Consider the following 27,957-nt stretch of genomic DNA (forward strand, 5'->3'; position numbering starts at 1 on the left):
ATAGTAAAAGCTTACTAATATAGTATAAGTGTATGTGCTGGTTGAGAAAGTTAGTCCCAAAGTGGCCATTAACATAAATAAAATAAAATAAAAAAAGAGCGAGAGAAACAAGGGTAGATTTTTGAGACTTTTGAGAATCGTGGTGGTCCTTCACTTAAAATATTGAGTGTAGCCTTCTTCATCTTGAGTTGTGTGTTGTAGAATGCAATATCCTTAGGCCATGTTTATAGGAAGATCACATTGGGTGTTCTTAGGCACTTTAAAAATGAAAATAATTGAATAGTGGACTTAAGATCAGGCTCATTGATCTTATTCTAGAATTGTTCTTGGACCTGATCTTGTGTGATGTGTCTCTCTCGGATTGGTTGAAAATATATGCAATAAATTTGGACATTAATCTATGTATTAATTAAATAAAATGTTTGTCTTGTTTAATTAATTAAGTAATATGTTTGTTTGTTTTTTTAAAAAAATTTCATTTACAATGTTTTTTTGGTTCATAAAAATATGGCATTGTATTTTGAATTTTAGTAAAAGTTTTATAAGTTTGCAATTAAAATGTTATTTTATAAATTTTTGTAATTGTAATATGTTTAAGAATATTAATAAATATTATATTATTAAATAGTATTAAACATTCTTAAATTTTTTATTAAACATTAATCTATGTATTTATTAAACATTCTTAAATTTCTATAAGAATATTATATTATTAAATATTAAGATCTTAAACATGTTCTCCCAATAACTAACTTTTTAACAAAAGTTCTTAACTACTGATCTTACATTATTTTCACAATATTTATACTCTAAGAACACCTTAAACTGATCTCCCTATAAACATGCCCTTATATCCTAGGAGGCTAGAATCGTTCGGAGAAGTAGCCACAAAGTACTGAGCAGAAAAAATTGTGAACGTGTGTTGACATGTTGTAGCCTTGTAGGGTAAATTAAACATTTCCATTATAACTTCCATGTATATGAAAAGGTTTGTTTCGTTTATAGTTTTTTTTATATATATATTGTGTTTCTTCTTGAAATTGAACATAACACACACACACGAAATGAATGAAACTCGTGTCAAGATGAGGTGGAAGATTCAAATTAGAAAATTCTGAAATCAAAGTTTCACAGAATCATGTATTCTTTTGTAAAATGAAAGAGGTGGATTTTTACTTTTTTAGGCTAATGTTCCTACTCTTGAGATTTTTTTTAGTATTGTATGTGGCCCATGTTGGCCCATTTCTAAGGGTAGGCCGTACTGATTTGGGTTCTGGTCCCATACCCAAAACAAAAAATTAATGTTTTTGGTTTTTTTTTTGTTAAACCAAGAACATTAATTTTTTATGGTTCCAAATAAACAATTGTTGCCTAATTTTTTTTTTTTTTTTTTTGCTGCAGACACCCTACATTGTTGTATACTGAGTAGAAGACTAGAAGTACATGATGCTTCTCCTATATCATGCAACAAAGATTTTTGTTTTTAGTGCATAGTACAAAACTTTGGCGCAAATCAATAAATTATATGTTGTACACATTAATATTATCGTTTCTTGGTATTCTTCTATTGGCGAGCGGATGAGTTGAGGAATCTCCATGACTCCATCATGGTCTCCAGTTCCCTATTTGAAGTGGCCGTTCATGTTTAATTATTATTTTTGTAACAGCAACATATTGTATATCATCGCATTTATGAACCGTATCGGGAATCTTTTAATATCAGTTTCCACTAATCTCTTAAAACGTCAACGATGAATGCAATTTATGGAGTATAGTTGGGTTGGTATGGGTCTGTGTGTGTGTGTTACATTCTTTATCACTAATGTCTCTACGAACAATCTTTCTTGTGGGGTTTTAATATTTATTTTAAAATTAATGTTCTTTACAATACATTAAATTAGGTTTTTAAAGCTTTTTTTTCTTCTATATTTCCCCCATTTGTGATGAAAACAAATGAAAATGGTCCAAATTATATTCACAAAAAAAAATTTGAAGGAAGAAATTTTAAGAGATAACTGGTTAAATATAAACTATACTCATCAATTTTTGTTAATTCTAGTTATAACTCTTTTTACTAGTAATCACTCTAGCCTAACATGTATGTTAAAGACTTCAAGTCTGGTCTGCTCACTGCCTGTATCCGGTGGAAATAAGGCCTTAGAATTTAGTATCTGCATAAGATGATCCAAATGGGTACCAGTAATAAAGATCGATATTAACATGGTTAGAACTTAGAACAAACATTAGCTTGGGTGCAAATGGTTAAAACTAAAACTCCACAGTCACTTTCTCTAAAATTGCTGCATATATTTAAAAACTTAATTAATAGACGAGTCAATATTGATATGATTCAAACTTTTACCCTCCATAAAAAGAACACATTATTGGTAAATAACTTATTAAAAGTAATCATGATTCCTGGATTTTTTAGATAACTACTAAGAAATTCAAATGTCTCTTTTTTAGTTGATGGTAATTGATTAACCAAATCTACAGACAGGTGTCGAGATAGAGAAGAAAAAAAGGCAAATCAGAATAATATCATCATTATTGAAATCTATATATTACAGTATTGGATGCTAGTACTACATCATTGCTACACCCATTTTATTAAAATGAAAATATCCTGGAGTAAACAAAGCATCTTATTCTTTGTAATGGGATTCCCAAACTTGCTCCAAAATAAATAATCAGCAGCCTTTGCGCTTTAGTCTTTAGTAGTATTTACCTTTGGCGTCGAGCCATCAACACAAGAATTTTCATTAGAAAAAGACTTTAACACGTTTTATACTCGCCAAAATAAAACAATTTAACAAATACTTTGTTAAAGAAAAATGTAGAAACATCTCGCCACCATAACTCGTTTCCTCTAAATCAATGACCCAAAAGTAGATTTGGAACATATACAGATTTTCTTTTAGTAACGAAAAAAAACCAAAGAAATTTGAATCGAGATGAAAGCAGTAGGCTTTTGGATTGTAACAAGAAAGAATAAGGGTTTATTAGTAAATTAGTACATTTTGAAAACTTAATTAAGAAATTAATATATTCACTATTTAAAATTAGAAAAATAGGTTGTTGTGTAATAGAAAGTTTGTAAGATAGATAAAAATGGTGGGACATAAGTTTGGTGAGAAAATTATAAAAATGGGTATATGTGGATAAGAAATAAAGCTTTTTTTTCCCCTCCATCCCTACACCTTAGTATGTGTACAAATGTCTATACACATTAATATGTGTACATATGTCTGTACACATTATTAACTTTACAGATGTAATTTGTATAAAAATATTGCAGTACAAACATATATACAGACATTTAAAACCCTAAGAATTAAATAAATTTCATCTGTACACATAATAATATGTATAGAAATTTGTACACATAATTAGGTGTATGGATCTAAAATTTGTAAAAAAATATTTAATATTATCAAATAAAATCACCAAGCAAAATGCATATCCAATTATAAAGAAAAAACATAGAATTTTGTATTCCTATAAAAATTTAGAATTTTTTTAATTAGTCAGCATTTTTTTTTTAGATTATATGGAGCATATAATAAAGAAGAAAAAAAAATTAAAAAGAAAATAAAAATAAAAGACTCAATGGCATGTGTTGTAAATATTAAATTTTGATGAAAGTTAGAAAGTCTTGTAAACGGTAAAAAACACTAAAATATCTCAAAGAATAATCACATGACCACGACCAGACCATAACCATGACCCATGACCATGTTAAATAAATCCAGTGTCAGACATTGGATTGCTATGATGATAGGATAAGCCTGGACACGTGTGAGACGAAACTATACGTGTCGTAGTAATGTGGACGAGGTGGTGTGAGTGTTGTAGCTTATTGCTTTATCACATTCTGTTTCCCGACCATACAAAAATAACTGTTTTGTCCCTAACTCACCCAACACGACCTCCGTGTGCCCCGCATTATTGTGATCTACGACTATTAATTTTTTTTCTTTCCAAGATTCGTTTAAAATTTTAAATTAACCGTTACAATCGTCGTACCATTATATATATATATATATATGTTTAATATAGTTTTTAACAATTTATCAAGTACTATTTGTGTTACACAATATGGGTTCTGTACTCCACACCATTTTGCGAGTTTGTACTATCTTGCTCACAAGATAGTCGCATCCAATTAAAAAACACGACAGTTTGTTTTTGCTAATTTATCAGCATATTCATTTTTCTTCATTCTGCAAATTTTTTTCTCAAATCGAACTTTTAATAAAAATAGAAGTTCAGTCCTTAATCATCTTAACCAAATTTAGGAGATGTGTTAGATTAATCTCTTTTCCATCTAGTACATCAACCAAGATTCTTACATCACCCTAAATTTGGACTTCTATAAAACCAAGTCCAAAACCAACATCTAACTATATTCTTCAACGAATCTCACTTAAGTTTCTCATAACCCTTTTACTAGCTAGTATATGCTTTAATGGCTATAAAAATGCTTTGATGTATTCTTTTCTTATAAATGTATCATCTTTTGAGCAATGTGAATAAATAGCATATTGAATTTGTTTTTGAGCTAGGAACAAAAGCAGCTTAAGATTTGATATGATTCCTAGTAGTTGCTTTCAAACCTTCTTTAAACGTTAATCAGAATTTTGGAAAATACTTTAGTACCTAACCAATAATTCAAAAACATTTTCCATTAAATTCTTTTTTTTGTTGTATTCTTCTATAAACCGTAAATTTAATTTTAACACTTGTGATTGTCAAAAACGTAAAATGTGGATAAATCAAGAAGATGGAAAAAGCTTAATAAAAAATAGCTCACTGGTTTAGAGGCTTTGCTTTTTCAAAAGAGTAAGACTTTGAACCTAACTACCTCAATTTGATAGTACGTATGCTTTATTATCGTTGGTGAATGACAAAATAGTCATCACAAGTATCATCCATTTCCAAAACTTAACGATGTTATATAACGTAATTATCATAACCACTATACATTAGCATCTACTTAATTTCAACTTAACTTATAGATATCAATTTGCCATATTCAGTTTGGGCAAAGTTTACAATTATTTCTAACCGTAAAGCGCTCAACTTCTATCCAAACCGTGTTTTTAAAGTTAATTTTGGCTGGTAATCTTCTTTTAATTCTATACACCTAAAAATGATATTTTACACTTGCACCATAATAAACAATCTGCCATGTTTTGCGGTTGAGATTGCAATGGGACAAAACATATAGTACTATGATTGAGTTATGGTCAAATTCTTTATATATGCAGAGAAATGAAAAAAAAATGTATCTTTATGGTAGCATATGTTCTAGTTACATCCAAGTAGTGTTCCATGATTCCATCAATTTGTATAGGGACTTTGAAGGTCAAATATGAAGCATTGTTGCATGGATCTCCTCCACCGTAACAACTTTATACTAAATTCTTGATTCGTTGTGGTTGTTATACCTTGCTTTTAAGCCCAAACAAGAGTTTGGCTAACTCACCAGTAGGTTTGAGGTGAAAAGTTGTTGGAATATGTTAGTTTGTTACTTGCAATAATAATATCACATGTTGATGAACTTTCTCCTTCGTTGTTTTTGCTTGATTAACCATTTATATCTGCTTTTTGTGTTTCAAATACATTTCACTCACTCATCATAATACAAAATGTTGAAAGGGATACGAACTGATGATTAGTATTGGCTACTAAAGAACTAGCTATGTCAAGTTCTCTCTCTTTGGCCCTTTTATTGCTTTGTAGTGAATTGTTATTTTCCTCTTCCGATCCAACATATTAAACCATCCTGAAAAGACACAGATCCAGTTTACATTCAAAAAAAGAAAAGACACAAACCAGCAAACCTAGCTACTATACGATGGTATCAGTTAGATTAGATCATAGATGCATGTAACTTTATATATTGACCTTCATGTTATTTATAAGGTTTCTGTATTGATATTGCTGGGTCATTAGCAACTACTTTTAGATATTAGCGACTAATATTGGTGAACAAAAAAAAAAAAAAAACATCAACTAATTAATAGGAGTATTAGCGATGTTTGTTTAATCCAACTAAAATTTGATGTTAAGATATATATAGACCAAAGGCACTTTTTCAGACAAACAAACAAACAAACAAGATCAATATAGAGTGCTAAATTTTGATAAATGAAAGTAATAGCTTTAAATATCTGCTAGTACAAAATCTAAAATTACAAAAAGTTTCGTAAATCATCAATTTATTATAATTAAAGTTACTTATTATATTTAAAACCATGTTGGGATTTACTTATAAGACTTTTGAATATATGGTTTGACTTTAATTCACTAAACAAAGTAAAAGTGACCTGTATTACACATTTGTTACAATAACTTTCACAGTAATATATACTAATATACACTATACATAGTTTGCTTTATTTGTAAATCTCCATTAGTATAGCCTAAATTTACACAAATGTTGTTAGATGTTTAAATCGATACCGTTACAAAAAAAAAAAAAAAAGTAAAAACCATTGGATTGTGACGACAAAATAAACGATTGGAAATCACAAATCCGGCTCTTGGCAAAACAACAGGCAAAATGTGCATTAAAAACGTAATAATAAAATAGTATAGTCTATCTTTCCACAAAGAGCTGACATCTTTCTTAGTCCATAATACGTGGCAGCTTTTTGTTATCTGCCCACAAAAGCTTTCCTTCTTGATTTCTCAATCTCAGCCGTTGGTTCCGAACCCGATTCTTTTCGAAACCGTAAAACCGCCTCTACCCGAAATATATATTAAAAATAAAAAAATAAAGAAAGAGAGAAAAATATATTTAAGTTTGCTTAACCATGGTTAAGTTTTGACTAACCCATACCTAAATATCGAAAATGGTCAAAATCTTTGCAAATATTTACAATAAATGCCATTGAACAAGCTTTTGCTATAAATTTGGTTCCTGAGACTCGCTAGGTTTGCCGAACCAATCTCCCTTTAGGCACTTTCTTAAGAGCTCTCTCTCTTCTACTGCCCCCAAAATCCTTCTTCTTCAATCTTGAGACTTTTATTCTTCTTCTCTAAATTTTGACTTTCTCAAAAAAAAAAAAAAAAAAAGAAACCATGGTGACTACATCGTCACGGACCAAGTCAAACGGACCGGTGCTTCGTTCACAATCGCCGGGAGGTCGGTTTTGCGGTAGTTACTCTAGAGCCGTTCCGTCGTCTTCTTCGTCAGCATTCGCCTCATCGACGAGTTCCAGCTTCTCATCACCGTCGTCAGCTTTTTTCAGCAATCATCATCACGACAAAAACAACAACCATCACAGATCTGCGTCGCCGACTCGTGTGAATCTCTACACAGCTCAGCCGATGATGTCTCAGTCGTTTCGTTATTCTCTAGATAGCAGATCTATATCACCAACGAACCACCGATCGATCTCCGTTTCGAAGAATCAGCCTCCGAAGATGTCAGAGTCGAGGAGGAGGTGTATGTGTTCTCCGACGACTCATCCCGGATCTTTCAGATGTTCTTTACACAAGAACGTGGCGAACCCCCACGGTCAAGGCACGGCTTCGTATACGACGAACGGATTGAATATGCGTCGATCTGCGATGACTAATTCGCTGGTGAGAATCGGTGGCGTTGAAGGAGAGTGGGTGAGGAGAGCTTTGACTACTTTGATTCGACCTTCTTCTCATCATTTGAAAAGACGAGCTGCGTATCAGCCTCGTCCTAGTCGTCTCTCAGCCATGGCGAAAGCTGATTGATCTGATTTCAGATTTTTTCAGGTTTGCTTGATTTTGTTCTTCTTCTCTGGAAACCAAAAAAAAAGAAAAAAAACAAACACCGCAGGGATGGATTAGTATAGATCTGGCGAGGAAGTCTTGTTCTGAAGATTGGAATCTGGAGCGAGAGAGATCTGGATCTCTACCATCTTTTTTGTAAACGGAAGAAAAAGGAAACACACACCACCATAATTTTTTAGTTTTTGTTGGGTGAAAGATGCGATAATGGCATTGTACATACTCTTCTCGTTTTTGCTGTTTTTTTTGTTGGTCTCTCTTCTCTTCTAAAACAAACCCAAAAACAAAAAAAAAAGTGTTCGGAGTCTTTTCTCTAAATTAACACCTAAAAATGGAAAATCAAAGAATTGAATCCGTTCGATTGAATTTTGCATAAAGAACAAAGAGAGATTTTCTCGTTTTCTCACATATATCAATTGTGGTGTCTGTCTGTGTTCATCAGATTTGCGTTTTTTGTGCGTGTTCCGTCAAGTCAACGTTCGTGTTTTCCGTTGACCGTCGACGTTTCTTCCGTTTAGGAGCGTTACGTTAAGTTTCGAGGCATGCGTTGTTCGTCGTGTCAGGTATGTTCGTTCTTTTCGTTTTCTTTATTTTTTATGTAATTTGCTTATGTTTTCTCGTAATTATTTTTTAGTGTGAGCATTATGATTATGATTTTTTTTTTTTTTTTTGCAGATTGCGTTTATTGATGGAGTTTGAAGAACTTGACCAACCGGGACATGGAGAGATAAACGGAAAAATAAATACAGAAAATTACAAAGACGTGGAAAAGGTCTTTACGTTTTGATTTTTGGACATAAAAAAAATATATATATATAGAAGTTTTGAATCGTATATAGGAAATAAATGTGTGAAAGCATGACTGAAGACAATATTGACATAGGATGGAAATGTTAAAAATCAGGAAATATGGAAGAAGAGTGATTTGGTAAAAGAGAGGAGGTGACTGACCAAATTACAAAACGACTGAACATGGAACATAATTAGAGGAGTAGATTTGGAAACTACATATATGAAATTGGTAATCTTTGGATTCATGAACAGGTAAAAATGGAATGTTTGAAAGAGGAAAAAAATGGTAAGAGGTGAAATGCAAAGATACGGTTTCCTGATATGGAAGATTTTACTACTATTTTCGATCATATTCCTCTGCGTCCAGGAATATTGCTATTTTAAATCATTTATTAAAACTACGTTGATATATAGTTTGAATTCAATAAAATTGTTTCAATTTTGTTCACAAAAAAAAAAAAATAATACTTATGATGGAAAAAAGGGAAGAAAACTGCCAAAAGATTTGCAAACATTTTCGTAACAATTATATTGTTTTAAGTTTCGACTCATTTTCGTAACATTTTTTTGAGGAAATTTATTTAAGAATCTTTGACGTATTAAGTTTAAAAATTGCAATTCATTCAAAAACTATGTAAATTTGGTGATGGATGACCTGACCTGGCCCACATTGTAATATGTCGTACTTGAAGCAATTGAGTTTTTATTTGTTTTAATTAGCACTTTTCTATTGTTAGAAAAGGTGATGACTAGAGAATCGTTGGCGACCACAAACTTCGACCGGACTTATGATGAGATGATCCTTTCTGATTTGACAAACACCTTCGGGTTATGATCGGTTTAACTTCGTTCTACTTCCGTCTGTTACTACGATCATCTGGAATTAACCAAGTCCTATCTCTGGGATACTCTAATACTTTGCAGTTTGCATAATGTTTGTCCTTCGTGTGTTCATTATATTTGACTGTACGAGAAGACTCTCAGAGTGATTAGGTTTCAGTATAGAATATAACGGTCCTTTGTTTAGTTTTCTAATGTCATACGTAGGATCCTTTTTTCTCTTTTTTTTTTTATAAAGTTTTATATGTTTAATTATATGACTCGTCTCCACCTAAACTTCTTAAAATGTCTGAACAAGTTGGAAGTTTAATATGGCAGATAAGAAAATATTGTAAATTTGAGAATGGTAGTTGGAAAAAAATATGAAATGTCATATATTGAATATTACAATGACATCATCGGCCGACTAATTACTACTAAAATTTTGTTTTTGTAAATTTTATAAGAGGCAAACGCAATAAATTGTACCTAAAAAATAAGATGAAGAAAATAGTGAAATATAAAGATCCTTCAATTTATAATGAGGAAAAAGTGGAATAAAAGATGGGATACACGTCTTCCTTACCTGGAAGAGTATATGCTACCATTATATTGTTAAATTAATGATTTATTAAATTACTTTTTCATTATACTGATATTATTCTTTTCGTAAACTTGGTTTCAATCCATAGTGACATCATAAGAGGTCGGCTGACTACTTGCCTAATATAATTGTTTGGTTGTATATATTCATGATGAATTTCAAATTTGTTTGCAAGACGTAGAACAATGAATGTGTATCAAAAAGACAAGATTTACGCGTGAAAGCGGATTCTGGTGAGGTGGAAACCAAACTCATTAAGATTTGATAACAGAAATAATAGAATAAAGTAGGGACGCATCTTCCATAATTATGGAGGATATTGTTTAAGAGGTTGTAATTAAACTAAGATTTCCATCTGATTTAGAATGATTTTTAAATTTTTACAGAATGGCTTGTACCATAATTAAATAGATTTGCAGAGATACGTAGCAGTACTATTAAGCAATAACACCCATCTTGTTGGCTAATAAATAATTTAATTAGTATCCTCTAGGCGTTAATTCTGACTTCAAATCTCGTGTTGACGCTTAACGAAGAGAAGACGTGCTTGTTTTTAAATGGCTTCTCTCGTAAACACCCTTCAGGAGAATTAAAAAAGTGATACTATTAAATTTGTGTTTAACAGTGAACGATGTTATTAACTTAATTAAATACTAATTGGTAACATTCATTTGGTGAGTTGAGGTCAGACAAAATGACGAAAGTGAGTGTATTTTGCGTGGCGGATTGGAAATTCCTGAAAAAGACTCACAAGATAGGGTTGCTTGTGTCCTAAGCGTGGGAGATCAACCAACTTGGTCATTCTTTTCTTTATTATTATCTTCAACTTCATTATATTTCTTCTTTTCCTTTCCATTATTTTTGTTTTCTTCTGAACCTTTTTAATAAATTCCAAGTTCCAAATTAAAGTTCTTATATGTTTACTTCCACGATACCTTCATCATAAAGCATAAACTGAAACCCATACTTCAGATCAGTTTATAAGGGATAACAATTGTCAGGATTCATCAGAATTATTGAACCTAAAATCACGTTTGGATATCAATTGTTACCATCGTGCATGGTAATGTTTTTTCTTATGTACTACGAGCCATATTTGACAATTATGTACTTGTCAGAATTAAAAACTCTCCACATCTTATACTTTGTTGAATGTATTTTATTTGACAATCTCTACACACAAAAAAAAGCTTCTAAATTTGTTAAAAGATTTAAATATAGTGACAGTCTCATAGCTCAAAACTCTATCGGGCTGGTATTCCTGTGGGGCGACGACAAGTCGGATATTGTTGTTCAATCGATCACTATAACACTAGAGCGTGTAACACCTAAACAGCTCGTTTATAATCTTATATTATTATTAGTTTGTCAATATCACACTAGTCACTAGATGAATTCTCTCAAGTCTTCCACACTCTAATCACACGTAATTGTTGTACTCTTGCTCTTCTGACACGTATGCGAGGTTAAAGCTTGTTTCTTATGTCAAACCGACTTTGTTAAAGGGGATGACTATGGACTAAGGACCATATGCTATACTAATGACTTTAATATAGTATCAAATATATTTTCCTCTAAAACCGACCTATTGCGTTGTCCCTTTTCCTTTGGCTTGTAACTATAGAATTTCTAACGAAATCTTCTCTTTGAAGTTTTGGTTAACTATAGAACGGACAACTCAAGAAGGCTTAACAGGCAAGTTTAGGATTTTGGTTTCAAGTCCATTAAATACGTTTATTCAATGTGGTCAAGTAGTTTCTCAAAAAAAAAAAGTACAGTATAAAGGGAGTTCAAGGGTCCTTATATTTTATTGTAGGGTAAATGTGTTTGGTTCCATGTTCAAACGGTTTATTTGCTTGTTAAAAAAAATCGTCCTACAAAATATAGTGGCAAAAAATCATGTATATAATTTTTCATTCTGATTAGTAGGAAAATAATCATTGAACTATTATTATTCTAATCTATATATAAATCAGCTCTCAATGCATTATGGTTTTTGTGTTTCCAATCGTTTATTTCTGGTCAACTCTCAGTTGAGGATCCATTTTTCCGGCAACCAGTCTTTGATGGTTTCTAAGTTGATAGTATCAATTTGGTTTATTCTTTATTCCGAAATAAATAAAATTTTGAAGTATGGTCAACAACGGCAGTTCAATGATCGAGGGGGAGACCTAAATATTTGAAAAAAACTTTCTGTTGCTCAACACGACAACACCTCAGTTCAAATGTGACATGTTTAGATCATCTCCAATGGTCTTCTATTTTTTTCTCTATAATAGAGATTCTCCATAATAAGGGTGAATTTTACTCTAATGGTCCTCTATTTTCACCTCTAAAATAGAGATTGCTATTTTTTCCTCTATTTATAGAAGAACTCTATTTTTTCTTACAAAGGGTTCCTCTATAAATAGAGGAACTCTATTATAGTGGTGGGTTACTCCAACTCACCTCTATTATAAATAGGAAAAACCAATGATGTTAGTTATATATAGCAAAATTAAAAGATAGAGAGAGACGCAGGCACATGATGCTCTTCAATATGATTAATTGTCATCAACCGTTTTAGTAATTATGACTACTCTATTAAATGCAAGAGGCAGGGCTCATGTCTTTGCTCTCTCACCTGCATAACTGCATTACTGTATAGTTGTAGTAAAATATAAACTGAAGACTTTTTACCTTGTTGTCAAAAAAATAAAAAGACTTTTTAACTTTGATGAATTCTCAACTACAGTAGTTTTTAAGATCGAATACAATGCATTTCGGCTTTTGATATAAAAATCAACACATTACGTTTTTGAATCGAAATCAAAAGATTACTAGTTGGTGAAGATTGTATCATGTGTTGACTTTTATAAACAAACCTCTATCTAAGCACGTTAGCTGAGTGTTTTATGACTTTTGTAGTTTACAACTATATTTCAATCACTACCGCTAAGTTTTATAACCAGACTGTATCCGTTAAACTTTTTTCCTTTCTTTTGCATAAACAACGTTAACTACATCATTAATTTTAAAACGAAAAAAAAACTATCCGTTAAAGAAAGTGATTACCAATAAGAGTTTAAGACAGCAGTTGAGATAGGAAAACGAGACATGAGTGATGAGTCTGGCCCACACGCTTTCCTTAAGATGAGTAATTAACTCTTCTAACTATAGGCTTTTAGCTAGAGAAGAGCCAATGCTCAGACACTACATGTGACTATCAGAAACCACAAATATATAGATTTATTGCTTTCTTGTTCTATTATGTATGTTTCGGCAGTTTTCAACTTTCAAGGCTATGGCACAATTTCAGTTTGTCTTTTCTTTTAATCCTCAAACTCGTTCACATTCTTTTTGTGAGTTTCTGATTCTCTCTTCTGGATGATTCAAATCTTTCTATCCACACACTTTTATCAAATTGTTGTTTTCTACATGTCCTTTTTTTATTTGTAGCTCATAGTCCCCCTCCGTGTTCCTAGATAAATCTACAACCACTCACTAGAAAGATTCTGTGTGTTATTATCATAAAAGGGTATTTTTTTTGCCTTGATGACTTTAAGCGTATAATATTAAGGGCTGTTATGAATCTTTCTAGATTCATCGGGGCGCAAATTTATGCGTTTCACATTCATATATCAAGAAAAATTGGACAAATAAGTAAGAGACTTTCATAGATTCGTTGGGACAACCGGACAAGCACACAAGTTTTGCTTAGTATTTTTGTCTTTTATTATTTCAAATAGTGAAATATAGGCCAAAACATAACAACTTCATAGTTGAAGTTCTGTATAACTAATAACAAAAATTGGTAATTAATAGTTTCGATAGATGAATACAACAGCAATTTAATTAGGTTTATGTCTAGTTAACGCCTATAAATTTGGTTACAACATTATTGCCTTTTCCTTTTGAGTATTGACGACGAAATAACCTTTTTCTGCAAACATATAAATGGCAACACGTGATATATCATATCAATTTCCGCCTATTTCATAATATAACTGATCATTAAGTTGCAAAAGCTACTTGTTGAACGGGTTACTTACTATCAATATCATAACTAACGATACGTTACCTAATGCTAACCAAACAAATTTCAACACGTATTTTAATTAGTAAAACCAACGTATATATAGGTTATATAGCATTGACTGATGAATATTTGAAACTCAATGCGCTCTAACATCTCCTGTCGTTTCGGTTTGTGTTATCAGAATCCGTCATAAGATAATCTAACCACACAAAAAAAAAAAAATCTATATTTTCTAGTTTTAACTATTTTTTAAAAAAGTTGCTTATGATAACATTTATATCTTAGATTTTAGATATGCAATACGAAAAGAGTAACTTGTGATATTTTAAAACTATAAATGGACCTCTACTCTATACATACATGGGGCCACAACACAAATGTTTCATCTTTTTATGTACAATTTGAAGAAATCAAAATAGAAATAACAACGTTCATTGTCAATTGGAAGTTAGTGTGAGATTCTGCGCCGGGAAAATAGAAGTTGAACTTAGTGTGTAATTGAATGCGAAAAAAGTGATGTAAAAACGAAAAAGTCACAAAATTAAAAGAGTTATGACAACAACATATTGCCTACGTCCATGAAATTGTCAAATGATCCTCCAAGGCCTTGACAACGACTCTCGATCTTTTACGTTTCCAAGTACACATTTTTAGTAATTAGATTTACAGTTCATAAATCACACAATTTTACTTACATCTGCAAAAAAAAAAATTACACACTAATTCATAGTTTGTGAACTGGGCCGGCCCATTCTGTAAGCTAGTACAATTTTCGGCCTAGTATATATAACAGAAAAATAATGAAACCAAACCGAATTATTTTGATTTGGTTTGGTTTGATTTTCTTATTACGGTTATCATGACAAACCAAAAAAAATAGAAAACGAGACTTGGAGCGAAATAAAACTAAGGTTGGTCTAAATAAAAGAAAAAGGTTCCAGAAGCATGCAGAAGAAGAATGAAGAACAAGATCGAGACAATGAGATCAAAACAGGATCAAAAATCAAAAGCAAAAGAAAAAAAAAAAAAAAGTGATAGAGGAATCTTGAAAAGCCCAAAAAATCAATAAAAATAGATGATTAGAGAATTACTAAACACGAAGCAATCTCCTCTTTAAGCTTTATCATCTGGTTCATTTACTAATTAATCTCGAAGCAGAGCACTCTCTGTTCCGATGAATGGATCTCATCATCATCTAAACTCATCGTGTCTCTCGTCCTCCCGTGTTCGAGTCTTGGAGAGAAGTGGGAACAAAACATGGGTTTCCTCTTTGGTTTGTTCATAGGAATCGCAGTTTCTTTCGGTTTGGTCGTAGCATTTGCACGCTATTCTAAACTCAGATCCACTCGTCGAGCTGATTTGGTAAAAAATGATCATTTTTACCAAAATCGTGTGTTTAATGTTTTCATCTGTGATGTAATGGTTTTGAGGAACAATGTTTTGTAGGCCAAGACCATTGCTGCATTTGCAAGAATGACAGTTCAAGATTCGAGAAAACTTCTCCCTGGAGAATTTTATCCTTCTTGGGTTGTGTTTTCTCAGAGACAAAAGTTGAGTTATTTCTAAATCTTTTTTTTTACTTCCCATTGTCTTTTTCTCTTGTTGATATATTGATACTTGTTCTTGATTAAATTACAGTTAAATTGGCTTAATCTTGAACTTGAAAAGATCTGGCCTTATGTAAATGAGGTAACTTTTAATTAGAATGCATTGGTTTTTTATCTTTTCTAATGTGCTGATGATATATTCACTAACTTAGTTTGGTTTTGTTGGTTAATCTTGTAGGCAGCTTCTGAGCTGATTAAAAGCAGTGTGGAACCAGTTCTTGAACAGTATACACCAGCTATGTTAGCATCTCTTAAGTTCTCTAAATTCACTCTTGGGACTGTGGCTCCTCAGTTCACAGGTTTGGTTTTTGTTGCTTCATATAATAAAATAATCTAATGAGGCTCAAACAGCTCCAAAGCAGAGATAAGACCGTAGCAATGCTCAATTCATTTTCAGGAGTCTCTATCTTAGAAAGTGAAAGTGGACATAATGGGATCACAATGGAACTTGAAATGCAATGGGACGGTAATCCAAAAATCGTGTTGGATATCAAAACCTTACTTGGCGTAGCTTTACCAATTGAGGTTAATGTCATTATTATTATAAATTTTAGTATACATTTCTCTGTTCTTGAGCTTTCCGTGTTGTTTGTGTAGGTGAAAAATATAGGATTCACAGGTGTTTTCAGGTTGATATTCAAACCTCTTGTTGATGAATTCCCTTGCTTTGGTGCACTTTCTTATTCACTGCGTGAGAAGGTAATATATATAGTGATGATGATCTTCATAACTTGTCATAATCTTTGCAAGTCTCATGTTGTAGTAATCTTCTTGTTTTTTTGGTGAGCAGAAAGGGCTAGATTTTACACTTAAAGTTATTGGTGGTGAATTAACATCAATTCCAGGGATATCAGATGCAATAGAAGTATGCCAAAATAGAAAATGTTGATATTATATTCTTACAGTATAAATGTAACATATTATTAGTTGACAAATCCATTAACGCCTTTGAAAGGAAACTATTCTGGACGCGATTGAAGACAGTATAACATGGCCCATTATGAAAATTATACCTATATTGCCAGGAGATTACAGGTTTTTGCTTCTTTGTACTACACCATTTCGATTTATAGTTATTGTGATAAGACCATAATTATATATAAATCTGAAATATGTTTTGACAAGTGATCTGGAGCTGAGACCTGTTGGAAAATTGGATGTGAAGATTGTGCAAGCTAAGGACTTAGCTAACAAAGACATGATTGGAAAATCCGATCCTTACGCTGTTTTATTCATTCGCCCGTTGCGTGACAAAACCCAAAAGACCAAAACTATTGTAAGAAATTTATTCCTCTTACCAAATCCCCATAATATTATTATATCTTTGCTAATTTGGATTGTGCGTATATATAACTATCTTTTAATGTCAATTAGAGTAACTCGTTGAATCCGATTTGGAATGAACATTTTGAGTTCGTTGTGGAAGATGTATCAACTCAACATTTGACAGTTAGAGTCTTTGACGACGAAGGAGTTGGATCTTCTCAGCTCATAGGGGCTGCTCAAGTACCGTTAAATGAACTCGTGCCCGGGAAAGTTAAAGACCTTTGGTTGAAATTAGTCAAGGATTTAGTGATCCAAAGGGATAAAAAAAACCGTGGTCAGGTTAGTATATACCCTCCTATCCGTTACAAATAGTTTCTAAATTCAAAAGATAATGTAAAAACATAGTAATAGCTAGGTTTGCATATACATCTTTGTTAATACTATATTGATGATATGTACATATTTGTGGTGATATAGGTGCAGTTGGAGCTCCTATATTCTCCCTTAGGAAAAGAAGGCGGATTGAAGAACCCCTTTAACCATGACTACTCATTGACCATATTAGAGAAGGTACTTAAGCCGGAAAGCGAAGATTCGGATGCTACGGATGTGAGAAAAGCACTAAGCTCGAAGAAAAACGATGTGATAGTGAGAGGAGTGTTGTCTGTGACAGTGGTGGCTGCTGAGGACTTACCAGCTGTAGATTTAATGGGAAAAGCAGATCCATTTGTGGTTATAACATTGAAGAAATCTGAAGCAAAATCCAAGACAAGGGTTGTACCGGACAGCTTGAATCCGGTATGGAACCAGACATTTGATTTTGTAGTGGAAGATGCATTGCATGATCTGTTGATGCTTGAAGTATGGGACCATGACAAATTTGGGAAAGATAAGATAGGGAGAGTGATAATGACATTAACACGAGTGATGTTGGAAGGAGAGTATCAAGAGTGGTTTGAGTTAGACGGAGCTAAATCAGGAAAGCTGTGTGTCCATCTCAAATGGACTCCAAGGCTTAAGCTCAGAGACGCTTCTTGAGTCTTGATCATTCCTCGTTCTTCTCTCTCAATTTAAGTGACACGTTCCTTTACATACTTAAGTTTTTTCCTTCCTTTCTCTTTTGTTTTGTATATGCTGCTCGTCATCGATGTTTTTTTGTTAGCATTCCTTCCTTGCCATAGAAGAAATCAATACAAATATTTTTTTCTATTCATATATAGTCTAAAAAAATTATATAAATACATTTGGACTAAATAGACGTATTGGTTTGGTTTTGGGGATACTTTCATTAAAATTTCTTTAAATGGGAAAATGAAAAATTACTTATCAAACAGATATATTTTGGTCACACTGTTTTTACATTATAACAAAATCAGAAAAGCAAAAAAAAGTGAATAAAGCCAAAAGTATTTTTGTAAATATGTTTGCGAACGAGTGTTAATTTTGATAGCAAGAAAATTCAAGCTAAGGTAACAAATTTGAATATTTTTCTCCTGCTTTTTTGGGGGGTCTTGACTCTATCTATAATCTATCGTAAAAATATCTTATACACAATATAAATGACTTAATCATAAGTTTCAAAAGTACGATAGAAACTCTATAAATTAATAAGGTCGGGACTATGAAATTTTTATTAATTTATAAAGGTTTTAATTTATCGATAAATTAATTATTATTAATTTATGAAGATGATTTTTTATCAGAAATTCAGAGTTTAAAAAAAATTGATGCTACTATTTTTCAAGGTGATGATGAAGTTGAAGAAGATATAACGATACCTTTAGAACCAGTTACACGTAAGGAAACAATTATCGCGTCAAGAACTCTCTACAATTTTTGTATGCGATTTGAGAAGACAACACCAGAAGTTTTTGATGCAATCAGAAAGATTAGATATATTCTCCAACAAGAATGTAAATTCAAGAACAAACAAACAACAATAGATTCATATTTCACTAGATATTCTTAGATATATATATCTATATATAAACTAGTTTATTTGATTATTAATTTATGATATTGATGGGACCATATTTTTACATGAGTTTTTTAAAAAAATTATTAATTTATTATTTTATTGAATAGTGTCCAAAATTATACTAGTTTCAACTTAAGATCGGAGAAATTTATTAATTTATAAAGGTTATTAATTTACCGAGTATTAATTTATAGAGGTTTTACCGTATATGATTTAAGGGGGTGTTACATGAGCGATCATAACGTGGCATGGTCGTGGAGCAAAAAAAATAATAATTAAAAGTTTTTTTTTTTTTTGGTGGGAATAATAATTAAAAGTTAAAAATAATAAAAGTGTAGACTATACAGCTCAATGTAATATCCGATCGTATAATATATAAATAGAAGATTCTAATACTTGTCAAAGGAAACCAAAGAAAAGATTCTATTATATAGTATATGCTTCATGCTGTTTCTAGATTGAGCCAAGTGTAACAAGACTTTTTCCGAATATTCAATAAACAAATCGTTATGGAATCTTCCAGTTTCCTACTCTTTTTTCGTGACTCGTTACCAATCTTTTGGCACATCACTCCTTTTTATTTTATTTATTTTATTTTTCCTAATAAAGAAGTCAATTAAATTTACGTCTTTGGCAATTAATCAAAATTCCATCAATAATTTAATCAGATATTCAGGATTAATTATTAATGATCTAATTACAATAAATAGTACAGTAGTACTGCTTTTAATAACGAAGCGACGTTTTCCCAAATTGGCCAAAACAACCTTTTTCCCTCTCCTTCTTCTTTCTTCTTCTTGTTGTTGTGTACCATCCTCTGATCCGTCGTTCCTTCTCCAGATTCTGTATTCTTTGATTCACGAGAGATCTGATTTTTTTTTTTTTTTTTTTTTAATGTGTACTCGGGATCGTTGTTGAGAGAGCGAAGAAAAAAGAAAAAAGAAAAATGGTGGGAAACGACTGGGTGAATAGTTACCTAGAGGCGATCCTGGCAGCGGAACCAGGGATCGGCAATTCCAAATCGTCGCTTCTGTTAAGAGAGCGTGGACATTTCAGTCCCACTCGTTATTTCGTCGAAGAGGTTATCACAGGCTTCGATGAGACTGATCTTCATCGTTCCTGGGTTCAGGTATCTATCTCAATATATATATACACCCGATCGCTTCTGCGTTTTTTTTTTTTGTTAATGTTTCTGATTTTGATTTGAAAATCGTGATTTGATTTCTCTCCTTAGGCTGCTGCTACGAGGAGTCCGCAAGAGCGTAACACGAGGTTGGAGAATCTATGTTGGAGGATCTGGAATTTGGCTCGTCAGAAGAAACAGGTTCGTGATTTCGTTTTTTAGGATCCGATCGATTTTGAATTAGGAAGCTTCTTTGTATTGTAATGTTCACTTGATCGTTCGCTTCTAGCTAGTTGGTTTGAGTTAAGATCTGCTCTGAGTGAGTTAATTAGTCGTTTGTGGTTGTGATTGTGAAATGTTGTTTTGATTAGGTTGAAGGGAAGAATGCTAAGCGTGCAGCTAAGCGTCAGCTAGAGCGTGAAAAGGCAAGGAGGGAAGTAACTGCTGATATGTCTGAAGATTTCTCTGAAGGAGAGAAGGCTGATTTGCCTGGTGAGATCCCTACTCCTAGTGATAGCAACACCAAAGGAAGAATGTCTCGGATTAGTTCTGTCGACGTTTTTGAGAATTGGTTTGCTCAACACAATGACAAAAAGCTTTACATCGTCTTAATTAGGTATTTTATTCATCATCACTACTTGATAAGTTTGTTTGTTTTCACATGGTGGTGGTAACTAAGTAGTAGTAGAAATTATCTTGCAGTCTTCATGGTTTGATACGTGGTGAAAACATGGAGCTTGGTCGTGATTCTGATACTGGTGGCCAGGTTATTATCTTCTACTTACAAGCATTTTGTTTGTTTTTTTTGAGTTTTAGAATTTCTTGATTCACACTGTATAAAAACGATTTCTGCACTCAGGTGAAGTATGTTGTGGAACTTGCAAGGGCTTTGGGCTCAATGCCAGGAGTCTATCGTGTCGATTTGTTGACCAGACAGGTATCCGCACCAGATGTGGATTCCAGCTACTCTGAACCGTCTGAGATGTTAAATCCTTTAGACACAGATACAGAGCAGGAGCATGGAGAGAGTAGTGGTGCTTACATTATCCGTATACCTTTTGGTCCGAAAGATAAATACGTACCAAAAGAGCTCCTCTGGCCTCATATCCCTGAATTTGTTGATAGGGCGCTTAGCCATGTTATGCAGATTTCCAAAGTTCTTGGTGAGCAAATTGGTGGGGGACAACAAGTGTGGCCTGTTTCTATTCACGGACACTATGCAGATGCTGGTGATTCTGCTGCTCTTCTATCTGGAGCTCTTAATGTACCAATGGTTTTTACTGGCCATTCTCTTGGTCGTGATAAGCTTGAGCAACTCCTGAAGCAAGGGCGGCCAAAAGAAGAAATAAATTCTAACTACAAGATTATGAGACGGATAGAGGCAGAGGAACTATGTCTTGATGCTTCTGAGATAATCATAACTAGTACAAGGCAAGAGATAGAAGAGCAATGGCGCCTGTATGATGGTTTTGATCCGGTTTTGGAGCGTAAACTCAGAGCAAGGATGAAAAGGGGCGTGAGCTGTCTAGGCAGATTCATGCCTCGCATGGTTGTAAGTATCATCTCTGTCCTCTCTGATCCTCTATGTTCTTCTTCCGGAGTTAAACCCGAAAAGTTTTGTTTTTGTCATGGCTCATGGGTAGCCTTTGTCTTGATTCTAGGTTATTCCTCCAGGAATGGAGTTTCATCACATTGTACCACATGATGTGGATGCAGATGGAGATGATGAAAATCCACAATCTGCTGATCCACCAATTTGGTCTGAGGTTAGCATATCTTCAAATCATAGCCTTTTCTTTTCCTTTAATTAAAGGTTTTGCATTTTTCTATATATGTTTTACTGGTATCTTTATATTTACTGCAAAAATTCTTCACTTGGGCAGATAATGCGCTTCTTTTCTAACCCCCGTAAACCTATGATACTTGCTCTTGCTCGGCCAGACCCTAAAAAGAACTTGGTTACTTTAGTCAAAGCCTTTGGAGAATGCCGTCCATTACGGGAACTTGCTAATCTGGTAAGTCTTGTAATTAGTTTTTTAGAATCATGGTCTCCAACTAATTTTCTGGTAGTGTGTTTCACAATTTTCATTCCTTCTTTCACTACCTTTGATTGCAGACATTGATAATGGGAAATAGAAATGATATTGATGAGTTGTCCACCACGAATGCCTCTGTGCTGCTCTCTATTCTGAAGCTAATCGACAAGTACGACTTATATGGTCAAGTGGCAATGCCTAAGCATCACCAACAATCAGATGTGCCTGAAATTTACCGTTTGGCAGCCAAAACAAAGGTAATTTGTCAAACATGTTTACTTTTCTCATCCTTTTCAAATGGTTACAGGAAATTGTGAATTGACTTTCCTAAATTATCTGCAATGAATTCAGTGATCAATAATTGTTCCCATACACAAGATATTATTAACCTGTGTTTTGCCGTCTCTGTGAATCAGTTTAGTTCCTTGCATTGTTTATCTATCTTATCTCAAACCCTTTTTTCAGGGAGTATTTATAAATCCAGCGTTCATCGAACCATTTGGACTGACTCTAATCGAGGTATTTTATCATTTTTATCTCTTCAGTGCTCTACTCATTACAGGGTATCTTATTAATTAACGGGCACTGTATCTAACAGGCGGGAGCTCATGGGCTGCCCACTGTTGCAACAATAAATGGAGGACCTGTTGATATTCATCGGGTTTGTCGCTTTCCATATTTCAAAAGAAAATTTGCACTATACAGCACTATGCATCAACGCAGAGCAAGCTATAGCTGATATTTGCTACTACCTCGCAGGTTCTTGACAATGGTCTTCTAGTTGACCCTCATAATCAGCAAGCTATATCTGATGCTCTGCTGAAACTAGTTTCAGACAAACAGCTATGGGGAAGATGCAGACAAAACGGCCTTAAAAACATCCACCTATTTTCGTGGCCAGAGCATTGCAAAACGTATTTAGCTCGGATAGCTTCGTGCAAGCAAAGACATCCTAAATGGCAGAGAGTTGAGTTTGAGAACTCAGACCCTGATTCACCCAGCGACTCTCTTAGAGATATACATGACATCTCCTTGAATCTAAAACTTTCCTTAGATGGCGAAAAGGGTGGAAGTAATAGTGGTGTCGATACTAACTTGGATGCTGAAGACAGCGCTGCTGAACGAAAAGCTGAGGTGGAGAAAGCTGTTTCAACCTTGGCACAAAAGAGCAGATCAGCAGAGAAAGTCGATTCCAAGATGCCGACCTTGAAAAGGAGGAAACATATCTTTGTCATTTCTGTGGACTGTGGCACAACCTCAGATCTTCTCGCAGTGGTGAAAACAGTTATTGATGCTGCAGGAAAAGGCGGCTCAATAGGATTCATACTCTCAACCTCAATGACTATATCTGAGACTCACACAACATTGCTTTCTGGAGGGTTGAAACCACAAGACTTTGATGCTGTTATCTGCAACAGTGGAAGTGGACTCTACTTCACGTCCTCTGCTTCTGAGGATAAAAACGCTCTTCCTTATACACTCGATGCAGATTACCATTCCCATATAGAGTTCCGCTGGGGTGGAGAGAGTTTGAGGAAGACTTTGATCCGCTGGATTAGTTCTGTTCAAGAGAAGAAAAAGGCGAAACAAGGAGAGATTTTAGCTGAAGATGAGTCTTCTTCTACCAACTATTGCTTATCCTTCAAAGTGAAAGATCCTGCTTCGGTAGATACACCCTCAGCCTATAGTCTTTTGCTCGTCCTGAAACATTTATTTTCGGTCTTTTTATCTTAACTTCGATCATTCAATCTCTGCAGATTCCTCCAATGAAAGAGCTGAGGAAATTGATGAGAATTCAAGCATTACGCTGCAATGTAGTTTACTGCCAAAACGGAGCTCGGCTCAATGTAATCCCTGTTCTTGCTTCACGATCGCAGGCCCTTCGGTAAGTTTTGATCATAAACAACCATTTTATCGACACATCATTAAGTGGGATTTGAAACCTTGAAGTGGGATTTGAATTCACATATCTTCCTCTGTTTTCAGGTATTTGTTAGTGCGATGGGGCATTGACTTATCAAACATGGTGGTGTTCGTGGGAGGTTCAGGTGACACAGATTATGAAGGCTTGCTTGGAGGAATTCACAAAACAGTGATACTAAAAGGCCTAGCCAGTGACTTGCGTGAACTACACGGCAACCGAAGCTACCCAATGGAGGATGTGACTCCACTGGACATTCCCAATGTCACTGAAGCTGAAGAATGTGGTCGTGACGCCATTAAGGCCGCTCTAGTGAAGCTTGGGATCAGTCTCCCCAAGCCCTGAGGCTGTTTTTTTTTCACTTAGTAATTGTTGAACCATTATGGGATGGGATGATGGCGAATTGATAATCATAACGGACAACAAAGTACAATATACCACACTAAGATTGTAGCCAAGTACAAATTTGCGTACTTGACTTTTTGTGGTGAAATAACCTTTCTTACCTTTGGTTTTTTTTTTTTTGCGAGGGGTGGGTGGGGGGGTGGGGAAGATTGAAATAACCTTTGTATAATCGAAATCTTACGCAGTAAACAGTATTATTAACCTACCAAAATCTCTAAAGTTACTCCACCTAAGTGTATAAAACGAAAAGAACTACATACAATTACAAAACAAGAGAACATTGTCTGCAAAAAAAAAAAACTAAAAGGCATTTGATGACTGATGATGATGTAAGTCGTTAAAGTAGTTACCTTTTCGGTTGTGGCTTGTCTCTTCCTAACAAAGTACTTTGTAATCATCCTATGCACTTCGTAAATTTCAAAAAATTCCTATATATGAGCTCTGAAGATTAAAATCGTATATCCTTCTTATCTTTACGTATAAAAACGTAAAAATCTTCTAATAGAATCTCGAGTTTAAATGTGGGGTGCCCAATTATCTTTAACATTTATTAATTAAGAACATAAGATAATTGAGAGCTAAACGTAAATCCATCTTTTCCTTTTCTCGATTATATTATATTTGGATAATCGTAACAAAAATTTAAGCCAATCTAGAATGAAAAATAAAAAGGGAAAAGAAAATAATTAGGAAACCAAACCAAATCCAACCTAAAAAAACAAACCGCACGAGAGTCATGTATAAATTAATTATATTACGTTGACCGAAACATAAAAAAAAAAATATATTTTATTTTGTTAACTTAATCCAAAAAAATCTGAAACCGGATTAGTCGGCCAAAGAATAACACACATATAAATAGATGAGTAAGGTAAGCATATATGATGAAAAGAAAACCAAAAAAAAATACCTAAGGAAAAGAGTAATAAACCTCCTCAAAAATCTAGAGAGAAATCATTCAATCAAACAACCCTAAAATTTTCATCAAAATCATATATTTTTTTTCCTTCTTGACGAGTTCTTTCTTTCTTTTTTTGTGATCTGTAAAATCAGAACCAAACCCTTATCAAATTACACCTTGAAAAAGAAGAAGAAGAAGAAGAAGAAATAAAGATCCTCCTAATCATACTAATTGAATGGCGGATCTGACTTGTACGACGCCGTTTCTGCTCTATCCAGCACTCGTCATCATCCTCTTCTTCTACTCTATCAACCACCATGACCAAATTTTCTCATCATCATCCGTGGTCCATGATGATGATCTTTCATGTCGTCTCGCGTCTCCTCCACAACAACAAGCAGCTGATTTCTCTTCCTTGAGAATTCCTTTTCGTTCTTCCTCTTCTTCTTGTCTCAATATCACTTCCAACAATCTCACTTCCACCAACAATAATGTACACTAATTTATTTCTCTATTTCTTTTGTTACATCTATATTTATTTCTTCATATATAATATATATAAGTGTGTTTGTGTTGTGTCTTCTAGTTTTGTGTAATTATTAGCTACGAGGTTTATCATATTTTTTTAATATAATTGAATTAATAATTAATGTTGAAAACAGTCGACGTCAGAAGTTGTGGTCGTAGAAGAAGTTGATAAAGCGGTGGAGAGAATAGAAGAAGGTTTGGCAATGGCGAGGGCCGCCATAAGGAAAGCCGAAGAAGAGAATCTCCACCGTGATCGTGATCGTGATCGGAGGAATAACTCCGATATGGGATTCGTATCGAATGGATCTGTCTATCTCAACGCTCTTACCTTTCATCAGTTAGGACCTTTTCTTTCTCCTACCTTTTTTCCTATTTTTGCTTAGTCTTTCTCTCTCTATATATCTTTTTTGTTTTTTCATCATACAAATTAGTATATTCTATAATCTATAACAACATTGCTTAGTTTTATCACTAGGTAATTTCCTTTTAAAATTTGAGTGTTTGTTAGACTTTTGTTTAATAAAATTAAGGGGGTATCAAAGTTAGAAGAAAAGTTAAGGAAATTTGACTTTTGTAGCTAACTAGTCGGTACTCTTTAGGATCTGTACTTTTCTTGTGTTTTTTTTTCATGAAATCACCATTAGTAGAAATATGTGTCAACATCAATATTCTATGTAAATTCTATTTCTAGTAACCTATACACCAGCTAGTTTGCAATTCTAAGGTCCTTTTTTCCATTTTTATCGTTTATTATCAGACTTTGAGAGTTCGAGGAAAGCGTAGTTTTAGCTTTTAAGTGTTCTCCATACTTTCTCTCCATCTCTCAACTTGACCTTTGTAAAACACATCACTCACTTTTAAATGAAAAAGTTTTGAAAGTCGCACATTACACAATCCATCTCTAGATATAGATAAACACTTATATTTATGCATATGTAATGTTTTTCTTTACTCATAAAAAATTAAACAGGAGCCACCGAGAGATGGAGAAGAGATTCAAGATATGGACTTATAGAGAAGGAGAAGCTCCTCTGTTTCACAAGGGTCCTCTCAACAACATTTACGCCGTTGAAGGCCAATTCATGGACGAGATCGAGAACGGAAACAGCCGTTTCAAGGCTGCATCACCGGAGGAAGCCACGGTCTTCTACATCCCTGTAGGAATCGTCAATATCATACGCTTTGTCTATAGACCTTACACTAGCTATGCACGTGACCGCCTCCAAAACATTGTCAAAGACTACGTCACTCTCGTATCGAACCGTTACCCTTATTGGAATCGCAGTCGAGGGGCTGACCATTTCTTCCTCTCCTGTCACGATTGGGTGAGTCTCCTTGTTTTTAAACAGTTCTTGTTCAAAAAGTCAACCATAAAAACCCTAATCTAACTTTCTCTTTTTGTTCCTTGTTATTCAAGGCACCGGATGTCTCAGCTGCGGATCCAGAACTATACAGGCATTTTATAAGAGCTCTCTGTAATGCCAATGCTTCAGAGGGATTCACTCCCAGGAGAGACGTTTCATTGCCAGAAATCAACATTGCACACAGCCAGTTAGGGTATGTACACACCGGAGAACCGCCTCAAAACCGCAAACTCTTAGCATTTTTCGCAGGCGGTTCTCATGGAGAAGTCCGGAAAATACTTTTCGACCAATGGAAAGAAAAAGACGAAGACGTCCAAGTCTACGAGTATCTCCCCAAAACCATGAACTACACTAAAATGATGGACAAAGCAAAATTTTGTCTCTGCCCCAGCGGTTGGGAAGTGGCAAGTCCAAGAATCGTGGAGTCTCTGTACTCGGGTTGTGTTCCGGTCATCATCGCTGATTCTTACGTCCTTCCGTTCAGCGACGTGTTGAATTGGAAGTCATTCTCCATTCATATACCAGTATGGAAGATTCCGGAGATAAAGAAGATTCTAGAAGCCGTACCAGAAGAAGAGTACTTGGAGTTTCAAAGGAAAGTTCTTGAGGTTCGGAAACACTTCGTGGTAAACAGACCATCAAAGCCATACGACATGTTGCATATGATCATGCATTCTATTTGGTTACGTAGGCTTAATGTCCGAATCCCTCTTTCGTAGTGAACGATATATAATGTTATATTGTTTTAATACACATACGTATAGACGTATAGTACAGGATCTTGAACTATGTAGCAAAGTCTCGTTCTTTATTTTCAGTTAG

The 27,957-nt window shown here is 33.9% G+C and overlaps 4 protein-coding genes, 1 long non-coding RNA gene and 1 other non-coding gene across 6 annotated transcripts; all 6 read left to right on the top strand.

The window, feature by feature from the left end:
* The first annotated feature begins 740 nt into the window (after positions 1-740).
* Positions 741-1,717, top strand: LOC147929191 (uncharacterized). The gene is made up of 2 exons (XR_015578095.1): positions 741-988; positions 1,402-1,717. It is a non-coding gene; the product is annotated as an uncharacterized LOC147929191 (long non-coding RNA).
* A 5,218-nt stretch (positions 1,718-6,935) lies between these two features.
* LOC147929192 (uncharacterized) lies at positions 6,936-7,971 on the top strand. Its single transcript, XM_087481484.1, has one exon. The coding sequence runs from the start codon at positions 7,090-7,092 to the stop codon at positions 7,735-7,737; it is 648 nt and encodes a 215-aa protein (XP_087337610.1). The 5' UTR covers positions 6,936-7,089; the 3' UTR covers positions 7,738-7,971.
* Positions 7,972-7,982: 11 nt separating this feature from the next.
* LOC104737936 (uncharacterized) lies at positions 7,983-9,660 on the top strand. Its single transcript, XR_015578097.1, has 3 exons — positions 7,983-8,336; positions 8,449-8,545; positions 8,678-9,660. It is a non-coding gene; the product is annotated as an uncharacterized LOC104737936 (transcript).
* Positions 9,661-15,134: 5,474 nt separating this feature from the next.
* Positions 15,135-18,092, top strand: LOC104735123 (synaptotagmin-4-like). Its single transcript, XM_087481485.1, has 11 exons — positions 15,135-15,368; positions 15,453-15,555; positions 15,643-15,695; positions 15,792-15,912; positions 16,011-16,138; positions 16,211-16,312; positions 16,404-16,478; positions 16,569-16,648; positions 16,739-16,889; positions 16,988-17,218; positions 17,357-18,092. The coding sequence occupies exons 1-11, from the start codon at positions 15,264-15,266 to the stop codon at positions 17,915-17,917; spliced, it is 1,710 nt and encodes a 569-aa protein (XP_087337611.1). The 5' UTR covers positions 15,135-15,263; the 3' UTR covers positions 17,918-18,092.
* A 1,414-nt stretch (positions 18,093-19,506) lies between these two features.
* Positions 19,507-24,444, top strand: LOC147929193 (putative sucrose-phosphate synthase 2). Its single transcript, XM_087481486.1, has 13 exons — positions 19,507-19,986; positions 20,092-20,181; positions 20,352-20,596; positions 20,683-20,746; positions 20,840-21,532; positions 21,642-21,746; positions 21,864-21,995; positions 22,097-22,273; positions 22,482-22,535; positions 22,615-22,677; positions 22,776-23,681; positions 23,774-23,901; positions 24,003-24,444. The coding sequence occupies exons 1-13, from the start codon at positions 19,804-19,806 to the stop codon at positions 24,280-24,282; spliced, it is 3,120 nt and encodes a 1,039-aa protein (XP_087337612.1). The 5' UTR covers positions 19,507-19,803; the 3' UTR covers positions 24,283-24,444.
* A 780-nt stretch (positions 24,445-25,224) lies between these two features.
* On the top strand, positions 25,225-27,924 carry LOC104735124 (putative glycosyltransferase At5g11130). The gene is made up of 4 exons (XM_010454850.2): positions 25,225-25,736; positions 25,906-26,108; positions 26,742-27,096; positions 27,189-27,924. Exons 1-4 carry the CDS (start codon positions 25,479-25,481, stop codon positions 27,852-27,854), a joined length of 1,482 nt encoding a protein of 493 aa, XP_010453152.1. The 5' UTR covers positions 25,225-25,478; the 3' UTR covers positions 27,855-27,924.
* The last annotated feature ends 33 nt before the right edge of the window (positions 27,925-27,957 follow it).

Source organism: Camelina sativa, chromosome 13, assembly GCF_030686135.1.
Source record: "Camelina sativa cultivar CO46 ecotype springtype chromosome 13, ASM3068613v1".
Classification (NCBI taxonomy): domain Eukaryota; kingdom Viridiplantae; phylum Streptophyta; class Magnoliopsida; order Brassicales; family Brassicaceae; genus Camelina; species Camelina sativa.